At 49.6% G+C, this 17,386-nt stretch overlaps 1 protein-coding gene across 2 annotated transcripts; it reads left to right on the top strand.

Annotated features, from left to right (window-relative positions):
- The first annotated feature begins 5,015 nt into the window (after nt 1-5,015).
- On the top strand, nt 5,016-17,269 carry samsn1a (SAM domain, SH3 domain and nuclear localisation signals 1a). Of its 2 annotated transcripts, XM_053873488.1 has the most exons (15): nt 5,016-5,123; nt 6,652-6,804; nt 6,996-7,042; nt 7,262-7,302; nt 7,924-7,992; nt 8,415-8,509; nt 9,463-9,580; nt 9,880-10,271; nt 13,367-13,450; nt 14,557-14,688; nt 15,156-15,255; nt 15,323-15,459; nt 15,585-15,794; nt 15,854-16,001; nt 16,739-17,269. In XM_053873488.1, the coding sequence occupies exons 1-15, from the start codon at nt 5,100-5,102 to the stop codon at nt 16,891-16,893; spliced, it is 1,905 nt and encodes a 634-aa protein (XP_053729463.1). In that variant the 5' UTR covers nt 5,016-5,099; the 3' UTR covers nt 16,894-17,269. The 2 variants fall into 2 exon arrangements, with proteins under 2 accessions (XP_053729463.1, XP_053729464.1); XM_053873489.1 differs by lacking the exon at nt 7,924-7,992.
- Nucleotides 17,270-17,386: the final 117 nt, after the last annotated feature.

Below are 17,386 nucleotides of genomic sequence, written 5' to 3'. Positions count from 1 at the left end.
GGACGTGGGTTTCATCTGTGTGTCCCTCGTGTGTTGTCCATCACTCACCGGACCCTTCATGAGGTGCACCTCGCTGTTTTGCTCATGGCACTGGTTCAGCACGGTGTTGCCCCACGGTGCGACTCAGTGGCAACGTGCAGTTGGGCCAGACTCATTGGTCACGTTCTAGAATCCAGTCAGAAGATGTGAGTCGACTGCGGTCGTAAAGAGTCAGTCAGGTGGTGGAACCCTGCCATCTGAGATTGAAATCCAAATGAATCAGAGCGACATTCTTTCATTGAGCAGCTGTCAGCCCCAGCACCTGTGAGAGCTTCTGAGTCTGCCGTGTTGTGGAGTCAGAGGTGGAACTCCGCGTACCGTGCTTGAGTTATGGCCGTCTGTCTGTCATCCTAAAGCGGTCTGCCTTCCCTCCTCACACCTCTGACATGACCTCAGACCGTCCCCTGCTCATCGTTTGTCATGGAGCGCTCACAGGCCACTCACATGCCCAACCTTCCACCGGCATCTAGAACTAGGGCCACGTCGTGTGACTGAGGGGATGGACTTGCTTCAGTCAAGCCCTGATGGAGCCACCTGCACTGTTTACTTGCACTTGAGAGAGGCTGTTTGTTTGTTTGTTTTGGTGAGATGTGCGTGTGTCTTCGTACGCAGCAGGTCTTCACTAGGAAAAACGGAGCGGACTTTCCCACCGACCCAGGTGAATCAGATGAGTTTGTGTTGTTTTGATTTCGACACATACTTGACATTAATGTCTGTCAATCAAACGTTGAAGTAATTCTCCTCTTGTGTGTGTGGAGAACAATAGCGTGGGCTGGCTGGAATTCCATGAGACACGGAAGTGCGTGTTTGAAATGCAGTCCGGTCCGGTCGCTGCAGTATAAAGGCGGCGGCGCGGCAGGTTTGCGCTCACTCCGCCTGACAACATGAAGGTTCTGCTGCTCACCGTGATGCTCCTGCTGCTGTGTAGCACTGAAGGTGAGTGTACTTGATGTTCCTCACCAGCGAAAGCAGCCACTCATGCTGTTTTCCTCTCAGTGCTCTCGCTCAGGTGCATAGTATGCAACAATGAACTGGACATCAACTGCAAGACCTCGGTGGAGTGTCCATCACCGGACCACGTTTGGTGCAAAACCGACATCCACGGTGAGGAGTTCTCACTGCTCCTGCTGTTCTCTCTTGCCAGGCACTCTTCTATTTGGGGAAAATTGAAATGTTTATTTGTCTGTATTTATTTTCTTGTTTTTTTTTCAGATTTTGACCACATCTCCAAAAGCTGTGCGACGGCCTGCACAGATGACGGAGTCACAGCCTGCTGCAACGTAGACGACTGCTGAGGCATCTTGCCGGACCAAAGCCGTCATTTACCAAGAAAATAGTCCAGAAAAAAATGAGAATTTGAACTTGTTTTTCTTTGTTTATGTGGTTGTCGGGGCTTTCCTTTCCTGAAGCCGTGCTGTTGGCATTACACGGACATAAACACTTAATCTGGTGACTAATCACTGTGGCAGTAATGTGGGTCGCGGGTCGCTGTACAGGCTCTCAGGAATAAAGACTGTCCATGAAATCTTCCTGTTTTGTTCTGAAGTTCTTCCCTCGTGTGGCTCACACCAGTGGCAGTCACCTCCGTGGTGAGGGTCAGAGCTGAGTGGCGAGAGTCAGATGGCACCAGCCAGGCAAACGCAGTGAAAGAAGCCCATAAAGGTGGATAATGAAATGTTGAAATATGAAAAACTCCCTCGGTATCGTGGACCGTCAGTGTAGCCTCCTTAGCCTGTAGCCACCTCGCTAAAAGGAAGATGCTTTAACTGTAACTCAGCTCAACTTGACAGCCTTAACACCACAACAACCACGGCAAATACACGCTGCGATTGTCCTGAAGACAATCCTCACGCTTGCTGCTCGACAGCAGACGCTTGTGACGGGAAATTCCCCTGAAAGTGACGCTGGATTAATCCCTGTTCGTGCACCTGGCTGCTCCACATTCTTTCTCAGACTCTCTTTACTGTCAGCGGTGAAGGAAACATAACTCACTTACTGGAAAGCCAACGTTAATTGGCACAAACAACCTTCTCAAGCATGAGCTTCGTCACAGGCGCAGAGGAGGAAGTCATGCACCTGTGTTTCAGGTCAGACATGGCTCTTCAGTTCGTCCATGTGAAATGGGATCCACTGGTAATTCATTAAAACACCGTCAATTAGGTGTCAAACTCCAGGCCATGGGCCCAAATCCGACCCACCAAGACACGTTTTGCGGCCAGATCACCCACACGGAACTAGGAACTCACCAGGGTCACAAGGGTCAAGCTTTGGGCCGAGAAGTGTCAACACTGAATTTAGAAAATAAAGGTTTCCACAAGAGATAGGGAATCGCATTGTGAGGACCTTAGGCCTTTGTGGGGACCATTTGGCTGGACCACACAAAAATGCAAGCCTCAATTCAAGGACGGAGATTTCAAAATAACCATCATGGTGGGGTCACCCTGGGGAGTCGGCTAAAGACAGACACTCTACATTCACTCCTACAAAAGACTATGTTAAGGCTCGGAACGCATAAGTTCTTTTTCCATTCATTGTAATGGGAAACATCAATTCTGATTTCAAACAAATTGCTTCTCGAACGGCCGTCTGGAACGTATTGTGGTCGAGAACCCAGGTACCACTGTAGTTTGCTAAAGATGTTTGTAACAATTCTGCTATTTGTACATTTCTTTCACTTCAAAATAAGAGGGTCATTATAATGAGGTTCCAATTTGGTTCAGGTGAGCCATGTGTTTTGGATGGTTAGGTTTCGGGGGAGAGGCTGGGGAAAGGGTGATGGCCATGAGCGGTCCTCACAAACATAGAGACACAAACGTGTGTGTCTGTGAGAGAGAGTGAGCGGGACATTAAAACAGGGTTTGCTAAAACAAAGGTGAACATGTCAGCGACACTCCGGGCCGCGACAGCTTTGAGAGCCGAGTCATGAGGATGAAGGACTGCAGGTGCTTGCTTGCCTTCAGAAGAGCAGGACTGGACTGCGTGTGCAGAGATGTACACTTAAACCCCAATGTAAATGAGTGTGAAGTGTGGAGGCTTGAGTCACTGGGCTGCTCACACTCAGCAGCTTCTTATTGCATTTCCTGCAGAACAGGTTTTTGCCACTGAGTCTCTGTCAAAGACAAAAAAGTTCCCAGATCTTTTTTTGCTCGGGTTACTTCCGTCTTCTTTGAAGTCAGCTGATATGCGTCACGCTTCTCGCTCACATGCATCCAGATTTTAAAATAGTTTCTGAACATGTCAGTTAGAAAAAGCTGTTTGGAGTCCTCAAATATGGAATCTTGGAAGCTTCCTTCATAAAAGTTGTGACTCCAAACCAGCTGTTTCACTGTCTCTCTTCAGGGGTCGTCAGATCATTGTGCGTTGATATAGAACTCTCATTTCATCCTCAGAGGCACTCACAGTAACTAGGCAATGAAGCATGACGTATGTGGCGTGAATGGTAACGTCTAAATTGGAGTGACATCTGGTGGTCAGCTTGGGTACTGCCACTCCTTCAGCAGCCGAAGATTCAGCCTCCTCACCCTCATCCCCCCATCACAGAGAGCAGCCCTCTGGTTTCGCTCACGCTTGCCTGTCCCTGTCTGCGGTCTTTGTTCCCGGTGACACTCCTGCAGCGGAGTCAAGTCGCAAGTCAAGTAACCTGCTGTCTTGTAGAAAAAATGCATTGTGGCTCGGCATCTTCGCAAACCATCTCAAATAACTGCTGGAAGGAAGGAAGAGGCTTCGCTCCGAGTGTCTGGTGGTTGACAGCCCAGTGGAGGTTTCACAGCCCACTAGATGGCGCTCTCCACGCTACCAAACTACACTACGCTAACTACAACTAAAGACGCCACACATAACTTAATATGGAGCACCATGTGCAGAGCTCTGAAAATGAAGACGCTGCTCGAGTTACTGACAAATACACCTCGGTGATAAAGAAGAATGTGATTGACGGATCATATTTACGGTTCACCCCTGGTTTAGGTTTGAGCTGAAGAGATTTGCTGCCGTCTCTCACTGCAGGATGGCTTTCCAGCAGGAATCTGAATCGGCCTTCGCTGTTGAACACCAGTGCTGCTTCTGTGGACTCTGGCTCCCTCGAAGTAACATTTCCCTCGACCTCAAGTTCACTCATCTCTGGTCATTTTTTCTTTAAAGAAGAACACGCAGAAACACCTAACACTCGACTGGGTTAAAAAAAACAACCCTGAAACTGTGTGTGAGAGACGCCAAGTATGAGGCGAGTGTTTCTGAGCTGTTCACGGATCACTGCCACACGTTTAACATGCCACAAACTCCTGTGATCAAAGACGAAGTTGCTGGTGGAGTTCTACACGGCCATCATCCAGTCCATCCTCACCTCCTCTATCACCGTCTGGTACAACAGCGCCACCTCCAGGGACCAGAGCCGACTGCAGCGCATCGTACGTTCTGCTGAGAAGGTGATGGGTTGCAGCCTGCCACCTCTTCAGGACCTGTATGCCTCTAGGACCCAGAGACGTGCAGGTGGGATCAGAGCCGACCCTTCTCACCCTGGTCATGGACTGTTTGTTCCTCTTCCCTCTGGCAGGAGGCTACGGTCCATCCAGACCAGAGCCTCCCGTCACAGGAACAGCTTCTTCCCCTCAGCCGTCAGACTGTTGAGTTCGTGAACAGCCTTGTTGTTATGTTATTCTATTGATTTTATTTTATTTTATTTTATTTGTTTTTTGTTGCACTTTATTCCAAGACACTTTCCTAGTCAGTGGCTCCCCACTGACCATGGCAATAAATCTGATTCTGATTCTGATTCTGATTCAGACTTGTCAGTGGTTCAGGTGAAAAAGAGCAGGAGCGGCTGGTGACTCTTCCCAACAAAGGCCGAGCTTTTCCCTCCACCAATGGTGGGCCTGTTGTCAGGAGCACGTTGTGTTCAGCTGCTGGAGTAATAGTGGTCCATCTATTGGATTAGTGGAGGGATTTCACGGTGGTATTAATCTGAGGGACAGCAGGCGGCCGGGCTGCGCTCCTCACTCCGCTGCCGTCTCTCCCGCTCTAGCTGTGGCCGCACTTCCTCTGGGAGACACTTGGACGGGAAAATGAACCTCTTCTGCTTCTCGCTGGTAAGACGCGGGATTGTATGTGCGCGGTGAGTGTGCAGCTGGCGGTGTGTTGCGACTACAGCCAGCCGTATGGGCTTCTCCATGAAACATGTGAAGCAGCTTGGCGATGTGCTTCTGGTCTGAGCTCACTAAAGCCTGTGCTATCTGGAGGGTAGAGCAGACGCAGATGAAGCAGAGCCACCGCTGCAGCTCTGGAGCCACACGTGGACTCTTCCCTCCGGACAGATGTTTCTGAACCAGGAGTCTTATCCGACCTATCGCAGCTGTAAACAAACGCTGATCGCCGCCGCTCCCGCCATATTTCCTGCTCAAACCTGCTCACGTTTTTCATGTACAACCTCGAGACATCATGTCAGCGAACGAGAAGAAATCCTCGAAGGAATTCAGGGAAATGTAATCCGTCGCCAGCTTCAGCCCTGCTGCCCGCCAAATCCTCAGAACTCTAATATTCGTCTGATCATCATCAGATGAAGATGAAAGTGGGTCTGCTTGACCGGACTGTAACCTCCGGGTTACAGAAATTCATTTCAGTGTTGCGCAGCTGTTCTTTGTGTTTGTGTTGTTCGTTTCTCACACAAACAAACAACAGTGACTATTTTGTTTTTTTCCCCAACACTGCAAACTGGTTGAAAGTTGTTGTCAGAGTGTGTAGAAAAAGTGCAGAAAGGGAGAGGACCACACTTCGGACGGGAAGTGGATGGAATGTCCCACTTGTACTAATCGCGGGGCGTCACCATTGGGAGTTGTAAGACTTGAAAGATGTTAAAAGAAATGTAACTCTGAAAACACATTTACAAACTCAGGAAAAATAGTTAGTTCGCTAAAAATGTTTGTACATTTGTTGTGACTGTGTTTTGCTATTTGTAAATTTGTTCCCAGAGCTTGTAAATGTGTTTCAAAAGTTTGGAGAAGACTTTTGCATTTCTCAGACACGTTGACAACATTTAGCATTGTTAGCACGAGGCTCCAAAACACACCTAAATCCAAAGCGACCAAACACATTTTCCCTATTTAAACTGGCTTTCACAGGAGGTTCATTGACCGAAGCTGGTTGGACAAAATGAAATGGAGAACTAAAAAGAACGTGTGAGCACTTCCATATCGGTATATTCACCCCCCCCTCCCTCCCCCTCCTACTCTCATTTCCGTCAATAGAACCGACGTGACGGTGCACTAATATGCACGTATGTGCCCTCACAGCGTTGGGTGAGTACAGTGTGGCCACCTACTTTAGGCGTAAACCCAACTCCTCCTCAGGTAGAAGTACACAGTCACGTTGGTTCTATTGACGGAAGTGAGAGTCATCTCACAGTCCACTTGAAATGACTTTGGCCAGACTGGGCCCACGAGCCTGGGGTTTGACACGGGCTTTGTGCTATTCCACACTATAGCTCAATAGAAAACCTGCTGTATTTCTGATCATTCACCGTGTAAAATGTACGATGTAAACATGTCACGCGTCATCGCTCCTCTATCAGACTGTTTTGCGGGGGCCAGAGCTGACCTCTCACTGCCCCTCTGTGTTTAGGAGGGGTCCATGGACAGCCTGTATGAAGCGGTGCAGAGCGGCGACGGCCCTCCCGCGCCGGTGCCCAGCCGCTGCTCCAGCCGCGCCTGCAGCCCCGCGCTCCTCCTGGAGGAGAACAGCAGGCGGCGAGAGTCAGGACGGTCCACATCCATGGTGAGAGCCGGGCTGGCGCCAGGTTTTAATCAGATTGCAGTACCTCTCAGAGGAATTGGGGATTGTGGTCTCCCACTCTGGTCCGGATTTTACCTCCAAAATTAAGCTGATTATGAAATCAGAAGAGCCATCTGTGGCTGGAGCTGGACTTCATCGGCTCCAATACTGAAAATGTTTTGTCTCTCTTTCAGGAACTGTCATCAATGCAGCGGACAAATTCAAATAAGAAGAATAAAAGGTAACCAGAAAGTGACCCTCTCTGCTTGTTGAGTCATGCACGGTGCAGGTCCCCGTCTGGTGGGTGGGCTGCAGGGAACCGTCCCAGAAGAGGCCCGGGGCAGTGCCCCCCTCCCCTGACTCTGGATACTGACTCTCTCATGGCTGCGCCTGGCACGCCTCGACCATCATGTTGGTGTCTGACTCCCCTCAGTTCAGCTTGCTCTTGTGTCGTTGACAGATCCAACGTACCAAAATCGGCCTCCGACAACCAAACGCTGGGTGAGTTTGTTACGCCACAGTGATTTGAAACCCTCCAACCTGGTGTGTAAACCGCAGCTCATCCTCAGCTGAGCTCATGCACTGAAGGAAGCAGGACGTCGCGTGTGTGTATTTCACTTAAGTGCTGTTGAAGGTCAAACCCAAACGGTCGATGATCAGACGACACATTTCTGCTTCTGGATTAGATCACGCGTGACAGAAGGCCACATCCTCACCGTCATGTAAACAGTACTTTCATGACAATGGTTTTTGGCGTGTTGTATTTGATCATTGTTTTGCTTTTTTTGCCATTTCACTCCCACCATTGTTGTCATTATTATTATTCCTATTATTGTCTCAACATCTTACTTCTCTCATCTGGGTTATGGAAATAGAAAACTTAATAAGAGAAACAGTTGAAAACACTCTTCCAGTTGTGTTTTTCATTGCAGACACCAAACAAATCTCATTCAGGAAAAACAGATCTTGACAGTAGAAGCATGTTTTCTTCATTGAAAGCTGCTTACGAGAGCACGCCGTCCATGTCCTGCGACTTTTGCTGCTCTGCGCCACCGTCACCCCTCCTCACCCTCATTTCACCCCAAATCAAATCCTCAACAATTGTGATTTGCCTCCCGAAAGATAATGCCGCCGCTTGGCAGCCGGCCAGGAGCCGAGAAGATTTGCTGCACGTCACCAATCACAACGAAGGTAAATAACTAGGTCAAGCTGATCTATGTTCATTTGGGCTGGCGGCAGGAGGTTTTATGGGGACACGACCAATTCACATGAAATCCACTTATGGAGCTGGAATTTGCAATGGGTCTGATGACGACCGCCTCTGAGCCAAAACCCACTTCCAACCCAGCAGCGTGAATGCCGTCGTAGATCACTGTTGAATCCTGCAAAATAACAACAGCGTTTGCTTCCGTCTCTTTTCTAATATCCTGGCTCCAAAATGGCCGCCGTCTTTGCTCTCTGAGTCGGGCCTTCGGGTCACTGTGCTGAAACACTACCGGCCCAGAGCTGTTGGTTCTCAGTGGGTGAACATAAGCTTGGGATGATCCATCATGACACACGACTGTGAGTCATGATGCAGTGAGCATTTCAAGGTATCCCTTGCTTCTGTCCAGAGGGAACGAGGACGAGACACAGGACCGAGGGGAAAGCAGCAAAAGGATCTCACCACTCTGGCGTGAAGAAGAAAGGCAAACAATGCACCACTCAGGTCTGAAAGTGCCACGTGAACCAGCCCCATGTTTGATGGCCATGAGGCCTCCCCTGCTGACTGATACAAGGCCGACCTCTGCCCCCACTGGTCACCAGAATTAGCAACGGAACAGGAACAAATGCACCTTTTAATGACCTTTTCAAGCTGCAGTCTGTTCCAACAATTGCCTGTAATGAAGTGCAGATGGTGGTCAGAGCAGCTCTGTAATCTCCAGACCACATGGTGGCAGAGATCCAGGCCTTAGAAACTTCAGATGTCAGGTCAGCTGCAGTCTGTCTTCTCTAGAATCAGAATCAGAATGACATTTATTGCCATGGTCAGTGGAGAGCCCACCAACTCGGAAAGTGTTTTGGAATAAAGTGCTGGCAGATAATATAAAATAGAATAACCACAAAGGCTGTTCATGAACTCAACAGTCTGACAGCTGAGGGGAAGAAGCTGTTCCTGTGGCGGGAGGTTCTGGTCTGGATGGACCGTAGCCTCCTGCCAGAGGGGAGAGGAACGGGGGCCATATACGGCCCTTTGCCTGTGTTTTTGTGGCCCTCATGGGGTCAGACTAAAACTATACAACTGATAAGTCTGCATTTTGTAAAGTCCTGTTTCTGTTTTAGCCAGTACTGGTTGAACGGTCCTCCAAATTCCTTCAAAATGAATTGCCTTTTTACCTTGTTGGTGTTTGGTCCGTAGTTTCATTATGGTTTATATTCAAACAAGATGCATGTTAAATGACCTTTTATAGGTTCCAAGACATATGCACACTTCTTAATATCCTTTCTTCCATTGAATATTTAATGGTTCATTTCATCCGTTTTTTTTTCGTGATGTTTCATAGTAATCGCTGCCTTTCTTTTGGCACGATGGCCCCTCGCGAAGGTCACAGGTTATAATGTGGCCCCTCTGCTGCAGATGATGTTGCATATCAGGTGCAACCTCTCCTCTTCATCTTCTAGAGTGGACCCAACAACAGCGTAGAGGCTAAACATACAGCGAAAAGAGGGCAAAAACCAGGGAAGAAAGCAGCTGGAAAGAGCGGGAAAGAGACGGTGAAGAAGGGCCACAACCCCCCAGGTAAAGATGACTTTAGATTGGACACGCGTGTGGTCACGTTCAGATCAGCCTTAACAGAACCACACAAGACCTTGTTGACTTGGTTTTGGGGAACAATCTTGGCATTGTTTGTAATGAAGTGTTAAACTGTGAGTGGAAGACATCATGCAACACTGAAAAGTATGAACAAAAAGTGGGATCTGTCGGCAATAACGTGACATCTCGTAGAAGAGACAGGCACAGTGTGAACAGTTCAGTCGAGCTGTATCGTTTTCACTAGCGTCTTCAACTGGACCTCTCTATTCCATCCCGTGTCACAGCCCGGTCCCCACATCCGGCCCCGAGCCCACCAGCCGCCCCCCACTACCTGGATGTGCCCTACAGGTCAGACAGGAGGCCCTACAGTGCCAAATGCTCCACCCTTCCAGCTCAAGAGAACACGACGCCAGGTCGCAACCCCGCGACGGTCCACCTGCCGGGGGGAGCCACGCCCACCCACAGCCACCGCTGGAGCAACCCCGGCGACGGCAGCCCGCTGTGGGGCGGCGTGCAACACACCTGCCGGAGACCTCTGACGGAGTACCGCGTCTACTCTCACGACTTCATCCAGATCCACGAGGAGACGCAGCCGCAGCAGGCGGCAGCCCGAGACAACAGCTCCAAAGAGAAGGTGCCTCGCTCCGTCACCGACACCGACCTGACGGACGCCCACGTAAGTCCTCGCAACTGTGAAGTCGCTCACCAGCTTCAGCTTCCTCAGTTTTCCGCTTGCTATCTGACCTCTGGTTCGAAGCCAAGCACAAGGATCTCAGCTAGAATGAGGATTCTTCTGGGGCGGGATGAATGGTGGCGTCCATAGAACTAGGGTTGGACACTTCACTATCCGAATGAGAGACAATACGCTGTTTTGAGTCGGAAAGATCTGAACCACACTCTGTGGCATCAATCAGTCATTAGTTGCTAGTGGAAGGAAGTGTTTATGCCTGTGCCACCTGCTGCCCGATCATGCACATTGCACTCAGGGATTATGTAGATAAAGAGCCTGCGGAGCATCACTGTCATCATCATATGGCGGAGGTATGCACTGCCCCTGTGCCTTTTTTAGCTCAACAAAGGATTGAGGGCCAAATCTGTGACGGGTCAACTTACCCATCTGACTATCGAGAGCGTGTCAGCCATGTCCAAAGTCAGCTCTTCCCAACTACCTGCCTCAACACTGCAGAGTAGGAATCGACGCTAGAGAAGAACAAGGAGAGGGAGGATTTCCTCTCCGAGGTCAGGTCAGTGGCCTCAGCCCAGCTTGACCTTGAGGTTGATGACTTTGCGTGCTGGCGCATAAGACCCTTCTTGATTACTGACGAGCACGTGCAGTTGCTGTGGCTTAACATGACTTGCTGAGCACAATGAGGAGGATGATCCCACAGAGATGACAAGATCCCTGTCCATCCGTAGAGTCACAGGCCCTTGAGGATCAAAGGTCACCTCACAGGACATGAAGCCTGTGAGGAGGTGTGAAGACACTGATCCGCAGCTCACACATTCAGTTCCACCCTCCCAAGCTTCCACCAGGTGTCACTGTAAAGCAGCCACATGACAGCACAGCAGCACAAACTAGCCGCCCAGCGAGTCAAAGCGACCATCATGGAGTGGAGAGTGAGAGATGGCCCAAACATGGGTCACTTGTTAAGGTTTAATACGTCTGCGCTGTAAACCGCTCAGCTCAACGGGGAATTTAATCTGGCTGGCTCCAGAACTTGCAGTGGATTGGATTTATTTGATTCTTTCTTCGTACAAAATTCCCAGACTGATAGAATCAGACCCAAACTAAAACACTCTGGTGAAACCCTGGACTCAGACGTCACAGAACAGATTAAGAACAGACAACTGTCCATTCTTTTTTTATTCACCTGGGTGGACGGGAGTCGGTCCAGCTGAACATTTTCAGATGATGAATAATGTGGAGACACAGATTCAATGTAAAGTCAGACACGCTGGTGCTCAGGTTCAGGACCGGAAAGCGTTTCAACACAGTAAAGTTGCCTCTTTCAGCTCTTCCACAGTCAGACGTCAGCACTTCCTCAGCCCAGCTCGCATTTTGAAACAATTCATCGGCAAAAACGTTCCTCTATTTCACTGAAAAAAAACCCAACTGAATTTAGCAAGAGGATATTTTGTTGAATTTTGATTTTCCTTATGTGATGGTTCCTGAGGAGAACAGCCCTGACTGTGTGGTGAGTCAGCATTACAAGCCTGCAGATGACAGACATAACATGGTTTGATGCCTAGCTACAGCTACAGCTACAGCCAGGAGCCTAAAAACCCAGACAAGACCTTGTGACGCAGCCTCACCCTGGCCTGAGACCAATGAAAGCAAAATGCTTTCCCTGCCCTTTTGTTCTTCTTCAGGGTGAAACGGGACAGTTCAGAGCAAAGCAGTTGCTAAATGACCCCAGCACCACCCCGACAACGTTCCCTCTCCTGACTCTTTTCTCCTCTTCACCATCATGGTTCCCTTATGTCAAGGTCATGAGGGTCTCGGTCATGAGTGTCCTGCCTTCCTCACCATCATCACCACCACAGCCAAACCCCGACATGCTTCACAGTCAGTTCCCAAACCCTCTCCTTCCATGTTTGGTCTGATACAGCTGGACGGTTGATCGGTTTGATACGCATCCATGTCTTGAGAAGTGAGAGACAAAGACATTGGATGACAGATGACAGGTGTCCCTCAGTGGGCAACAGTGAGATGTGTATTTGCAACATTTAACCTCCAGCTACCCGCAATACACCATCATGAAAGTATTTTAACTAGAGCTGAAATGATTCAATTTCATTTAATCAGGATCATGGGACACGTCATGTAAACTAAAGGACAGTTCAAAAGAAGGAAAAAAATCCTGAATAACTTTGCCATTTAGTTCCATTATGCTGCCAAATAGTAAACATAAAGATATAGCAAAACAACAATATAGATGGATGTATAATATATAGTAAAGATATATCTCGTCATAGTGAGCAGTCACATCTGTTGAGTTTGGCCCCTCGAGGGCCACACTCTGACCAGAGCTGCGGAGCATCCCCTCACTGACTGGGACCCCACAACGATGAATGAGTGGAAGCGGACTGTTCACACAAACACAGAGCGCTCAGCTCTCCAGCCGCCTCCGAGCTGCCGCCCCACAGTTATCAAACCTCTCTCGTTCCTGGAAGTGATGGTTGCCCAGCCGCAAATTGCAGTGTAAAGCACTTTTCCCCTTTCAACAGCGATTCTGTAATGACAGACAGCGTGTCGATTTCCTCACATCCTGTGTTGTGAGGAAGTGAGCCAGCCAGACGGCAGCCTCGCGCAGTCACTTCTGGCTCGAGCGTCGAGGGACTAGTTGAGGAGCGGACCGAGTCAGAGTCTCGCAGGGCCGAACATGTTGCACAGGGCCGCGTCCAACGTGTCGGACAAAGCAAAGAGCAGCAAACCCAAGGTAGGAGGCGCTGGTCTGGTATGTGAGCCTCAGCCTGGCACAGTGCAGCGCTTTAATCCGGGCGCTCTGTCTAGGAGGCTCATATTTAACCCAGGATTTCCCGGGATTATTCACTTATGTAATTATTTTGGTGCCGCGTGGGGACGGTGGCTGTGTTTGGAGGAGATTACGCTCACTTTTACTTTTATGAAATGTTGGGCTGAGATGATGTCAGCGACGCTGTCTGAACTCCAACGATTGAAGCGGAAGGTTCTGGCGCTCTCGCTGCCTTTTCTTCCCTCAAACTTGCTGATGTGTCACATTTCAACGCAGTTTTGTGGTGTTTCCACAGCGCTCAACAAGCTTTGGCAAGTTTGAGGGCACAAACAGACACCATTCATCACCGGCCAAGGTGGAGGGGAGTCCAACACAAACGGTACGTGGCCAACCCTCTCTCCTCATTGATCTCTGTCACATGTGCCTTCACCCACACCATCACGCAGAGACGTTCTTCCCATCACATCTATGGGAAGCTGTGTCAAGTGAGTGTTGGGCGGCAGAGGTCGGCCACCTCAGTCCACCCCAGCAGACACCAGGGCCCAAGCAAAAGGTCGCCTGTTGTGATGGGCTGCTGAGTCCTCCCTGTCAGGGCCCACTAGATGGTGAAAGCTATGGTGGCTCTGGAGGGCAAAAGACAAACAGCACAACAAGTGCAAGTGCTGCACAAAAGTGTGAAATCTGACCAATCAGCTCTGAGCTACTTCGAGGCTTGACACGCTCCTTTGATTTGGACTCTGTGACAGTGACTCTGTTAGATGAGATGAGGTGTGTTTCTGGGTTCTGGCTGAGCCTTCCACGGTAGAAACCTCACGTTTGTAACCCAACAGCGCCCCCCACTGAGCTCTTTAAATATCCTCTGTAAATTATGAATCATTTTCTACCTCATCTATTCAAATGTATTTCAAAACGTTGATTTTTTTTTTTTGTAGTTTCATTTCACTTTTCCGGTGAAAATCGGGCTGAGTCACGGCCTTCACCAGCTTCTGAGGCCCAGTTTCTCACGCTTGCGCTCCACTGATCTACAGTTGGCTGCAGTGTTTTGGAAGCTCTTCAGAGTTTGACTCAGGCTCAAATCTCGTATTCTCTTGCTATGTAGAGACACAAACACATTTCAGTGCGTCATTTCTCACATTTGACTTCAACAAAAAACTGAGAATATGACAGGACTGAGCAAAAACAAACAAAGCGTCACATGTCGCAGTTGTGACAGTAGCACACAGAAGGAAGTCCAAAAAGCCTTTCCACCACGGCACAGGTCAGTGTCAGGGATGGACTTCACTTTCTGGTCAGCACAGGGGGTTTGCACCGAGGACTTGGTGTAGTCTGCGCGGTTTGTCAGGTGCCTCTGGTGCAATGTCAGAACCAGCTGAAGAGAGTTTGTTTGCTGACAACAAAGCTGGCGATCCATTGCTTGAGAAAAAAAAGACTCCTTCATCCAAGCCACCTTTAATCCCACTTAACTTTGTGACATTTGCAACACAGGTCGCAGAAGCACCTGACAGTTTGGACCCCCACAAATCTGCTGGACTGGGGAAGAAGATGAAGGCTATCTCGCTCACCATGCGCCGAAAAATGGGCAAAAAACACTCCAAGTCTTTGTCAGAGGAAACGATGGTGAGTCTCAGGACGGTTGACACATTTGTCAAACGCCTCACATGATCGTGCATCGGACCCATCAGAACAGCAACATAACATCACTGTCAGCTCTGTGTTCACACAGACATGGACGTGATACACAAAAACACATAATCACTGTCAGCTCTGTGTTCACACAGACATGAATGTGATACACAAAAACATCACTGTCAGCTCTGTGTTCACACAGACATGGATGTGATACACAAAAACACAACATCACTGTCAGCTGTGTTCACACAGACATGAATGTGACACACGAAAACACGCACCTGCCACCTGACTTCAACATCTCATCAGGACTCGATCAACCCACTTCCTTTCATCTCTAAAACTGCATGTCTCGGTTTCACAGCTAAAATCCCCCCGCTAGCTTTTTCTCACGTAATCCGGCCATCAATCGACAGATCTGTCTTTCAAGCTGCGTCAGCGTTGTTCTCTCTCAGGGTGATGATGCGGATGGAGACGCTGAAGCAGAGACGTCGGCTGAGAAAAGCTCGGCTAAAACCTCGCTGGAGAGCCTGCACAGCGGCCAGAGCTCCTCCAGTAAGACGGCCGCCGCTCTCCACACCAGCAGACGCAGAAGCAGGCTCTCAACTGTCTCCGTGTCCAGGTGGTGTCGCTAGTGAGCCCAATGGCTGCGGACCCAAAGAGGAGGACGGGTCGTATCAGGGGCCGTTCTGTGGCAGAGCTCGGGTTCACACGGACTTTGTTCCGAGCCCGTACGACACTGACTCACTCAAACTCAAGGTGAGGAGGCGCCGACTGTTGCCGTGCATTATGAGAGGTGTTTGGTGCGTCTCAAGGTACCGCAGGAGGCTGGTGTGTTACATTTACATTCTAATGAAAGAGACGGCCGTGGCTTCATGTCCCAGGTGGGCGACATCATCAGCATCATCAGCAAGCCTCCCATGGGCATCTGGACAGGCAAGCTCAACAACAAGGTGGGGAACTTCAAGTTCATCTACGTGGACGTCCTGCTGGAGAAAGCGGAAGAAGACGCGCCAAAGATCCGGCAGCAGAAGATCTGCAAGAGGCCTCGACCCAAAACTCTGTTGGAGCTGCTGGAGCGACTGAATCTGAAGGTGAGAGCTGGAGGTCACGCAGCGCATGCAGCCGATGACGTGTCAACCTGCTGTCGCAGGAGTACGCCTCCGCCTTGCTGCTGAACGGCTACCAGACGGTTGAAGACCTGGCACACCTGCAGGAGAAACACCTCATCGAACTGAACGTCAAAGACCCCGAGCACCGGCGCCAACTCCTGGCTGCTGCTGGATGTCACTACGCAGAAGGTGTGTAGCCTCCTGGTGATGAAGACCACAGACCATAGCTGTGCCTCTTCATCACTGGCTGCTGTGAATATTGTAATATATTTACCAGCAGAACTGTTCTCAATGTTTTGGGCAGTTCGACCACTACCGGAAACATGACGCCGTGTTTAGAGGAATTCTGCTGAAACGAATTGCACAGCGTCACACTTTCCGATGTAGAGATGCAGATGTGCGGCGGGGCTTTTGCGAGTGCAACAGCTCACAAACACTTCCTGCTGCGTGGCGAGAGTCTTATCAGCAACTTCCTGCTCCCCCGACTGAAAGTGCCTACGAGGGCAGAAGGCCTTCCTCTTTCTTTTCACCTGTAAATGAAAACAAAACTTTGCACCTCAAAAAAAGAAAGGAAGAAAAGCCGGTCACATTGTCATCGAGCCGAATGACCTGTCTGGGCTGCAGATGGGACTCGGCTACAGGCAGCGACACAGGCCGCAGGCGCCTCACACACGCCACACGCTGGCAACATCGTGAGAGCAGCCGTTTGGCAGCCTGCACGCAGGACTAGCAGCTCGTCTGGAGGAGTTCAGACTCCACTGTGTGAACATGGTCGGAGCTGATTCGTTGATACACTGAGAATATCTCTCCCATAATGTAGTACTTTGACTTCTAGTGCTGCTGATTCTACTAGAAATGCATCTGCTCTGTAGCGCGGGACAACATGACTCCAGTGTTTTACACAAGTGGCTCCTGTGTGGCTGCAGGTGAGGACGTGCCAGGAGTGGAGGAGAGCAAGTCGGCCCCCGGCCTGCAGGAGGAAGACAGCGACTGCCCCCGAGACTCGGGCTGCTTCATCCCCTCTGAATGTTCGGACAGGCAGGAGGATGCAGAGCCGCTGGCGGAAGCGCTGGACTCGTAAGGATGATGGGACGCAGGGGTCACCTCCTTTAAAAATAGGTCACAGGCGTCTTGTTTATACTGGCTTTTTTTTTTTTTACCAGCAGCAAAATCACTCGCCATATTTGCATTAAAAACAGCAGTATATTTATTGCAGCAATTGTTTCTCTTGTGCAGCCTTTATTCATCAGGTGTTGCTCAAAAACATTCACACACACACGATGTCAAGGCTCTCTTGCATCTGCCCGATAGGAAAACTGTACAAAGTGTAAAACCTTCTGCACTGTGATGTCTTCTACACTGTACATACGTATTTGTGTATGTATTTTAAGAAATGTTTGTCGGTATATTTGTGTCATTTTGTAAATAAAAAGTGGACAGGAAATTGTTTTTTGTCTGTAACATGTTCATAGTTAGTGTCTCCTCTTTTACAGTGATGCATTTCAATCCACTGTTATGGTGCACACCCGCGCGTCACCCCACACCTGAACCACCCACTGCCTTTATCATCATCA

The sequence above is a fragment of the Synchiropus splendidus genome, chromosome 8, assembly GCF_027744825.2.
Source record: "Synchiropus splendidus isolate RoL2022-P1 chromosome 8, RoL_Sspl_1.0, whole genome shotgun sequence".
Classification (NCBI taxonomy): domain Eukaryota; kingdom Metazoa; phylum Chordata; class Actinopteri; order Syngnathiformes; family Callionymidae; genus Synchiropus; species Synchiropus splendidus.
Note: the sequence above shows the minus strand (reverse complement) of the source record. Positions and strands in the feature narration are given on the sequence as shown.

Coding starts and splice junctions, on each gene's coding strand:
- samsn1a (XM_053873488.1), top strand. CDS start 5,100: ATGAACCTCTTCTGCTTCTCGCTG. Junction 5,124..6,651: donor ACCTCTTCTGCTTCTCGCTG/GTAAGACGCGGG, acceptor CTCTGTGTTTAG/GAGGGGTCCATGGACAGCCT. Junction 7,303..7,923: donor CTCCGACAACCAAACGCTGG/GTGAGTTTGTTA, acceptor GCCTCCCGAAAG/ATAATGCCGCCGCTTGGCAG.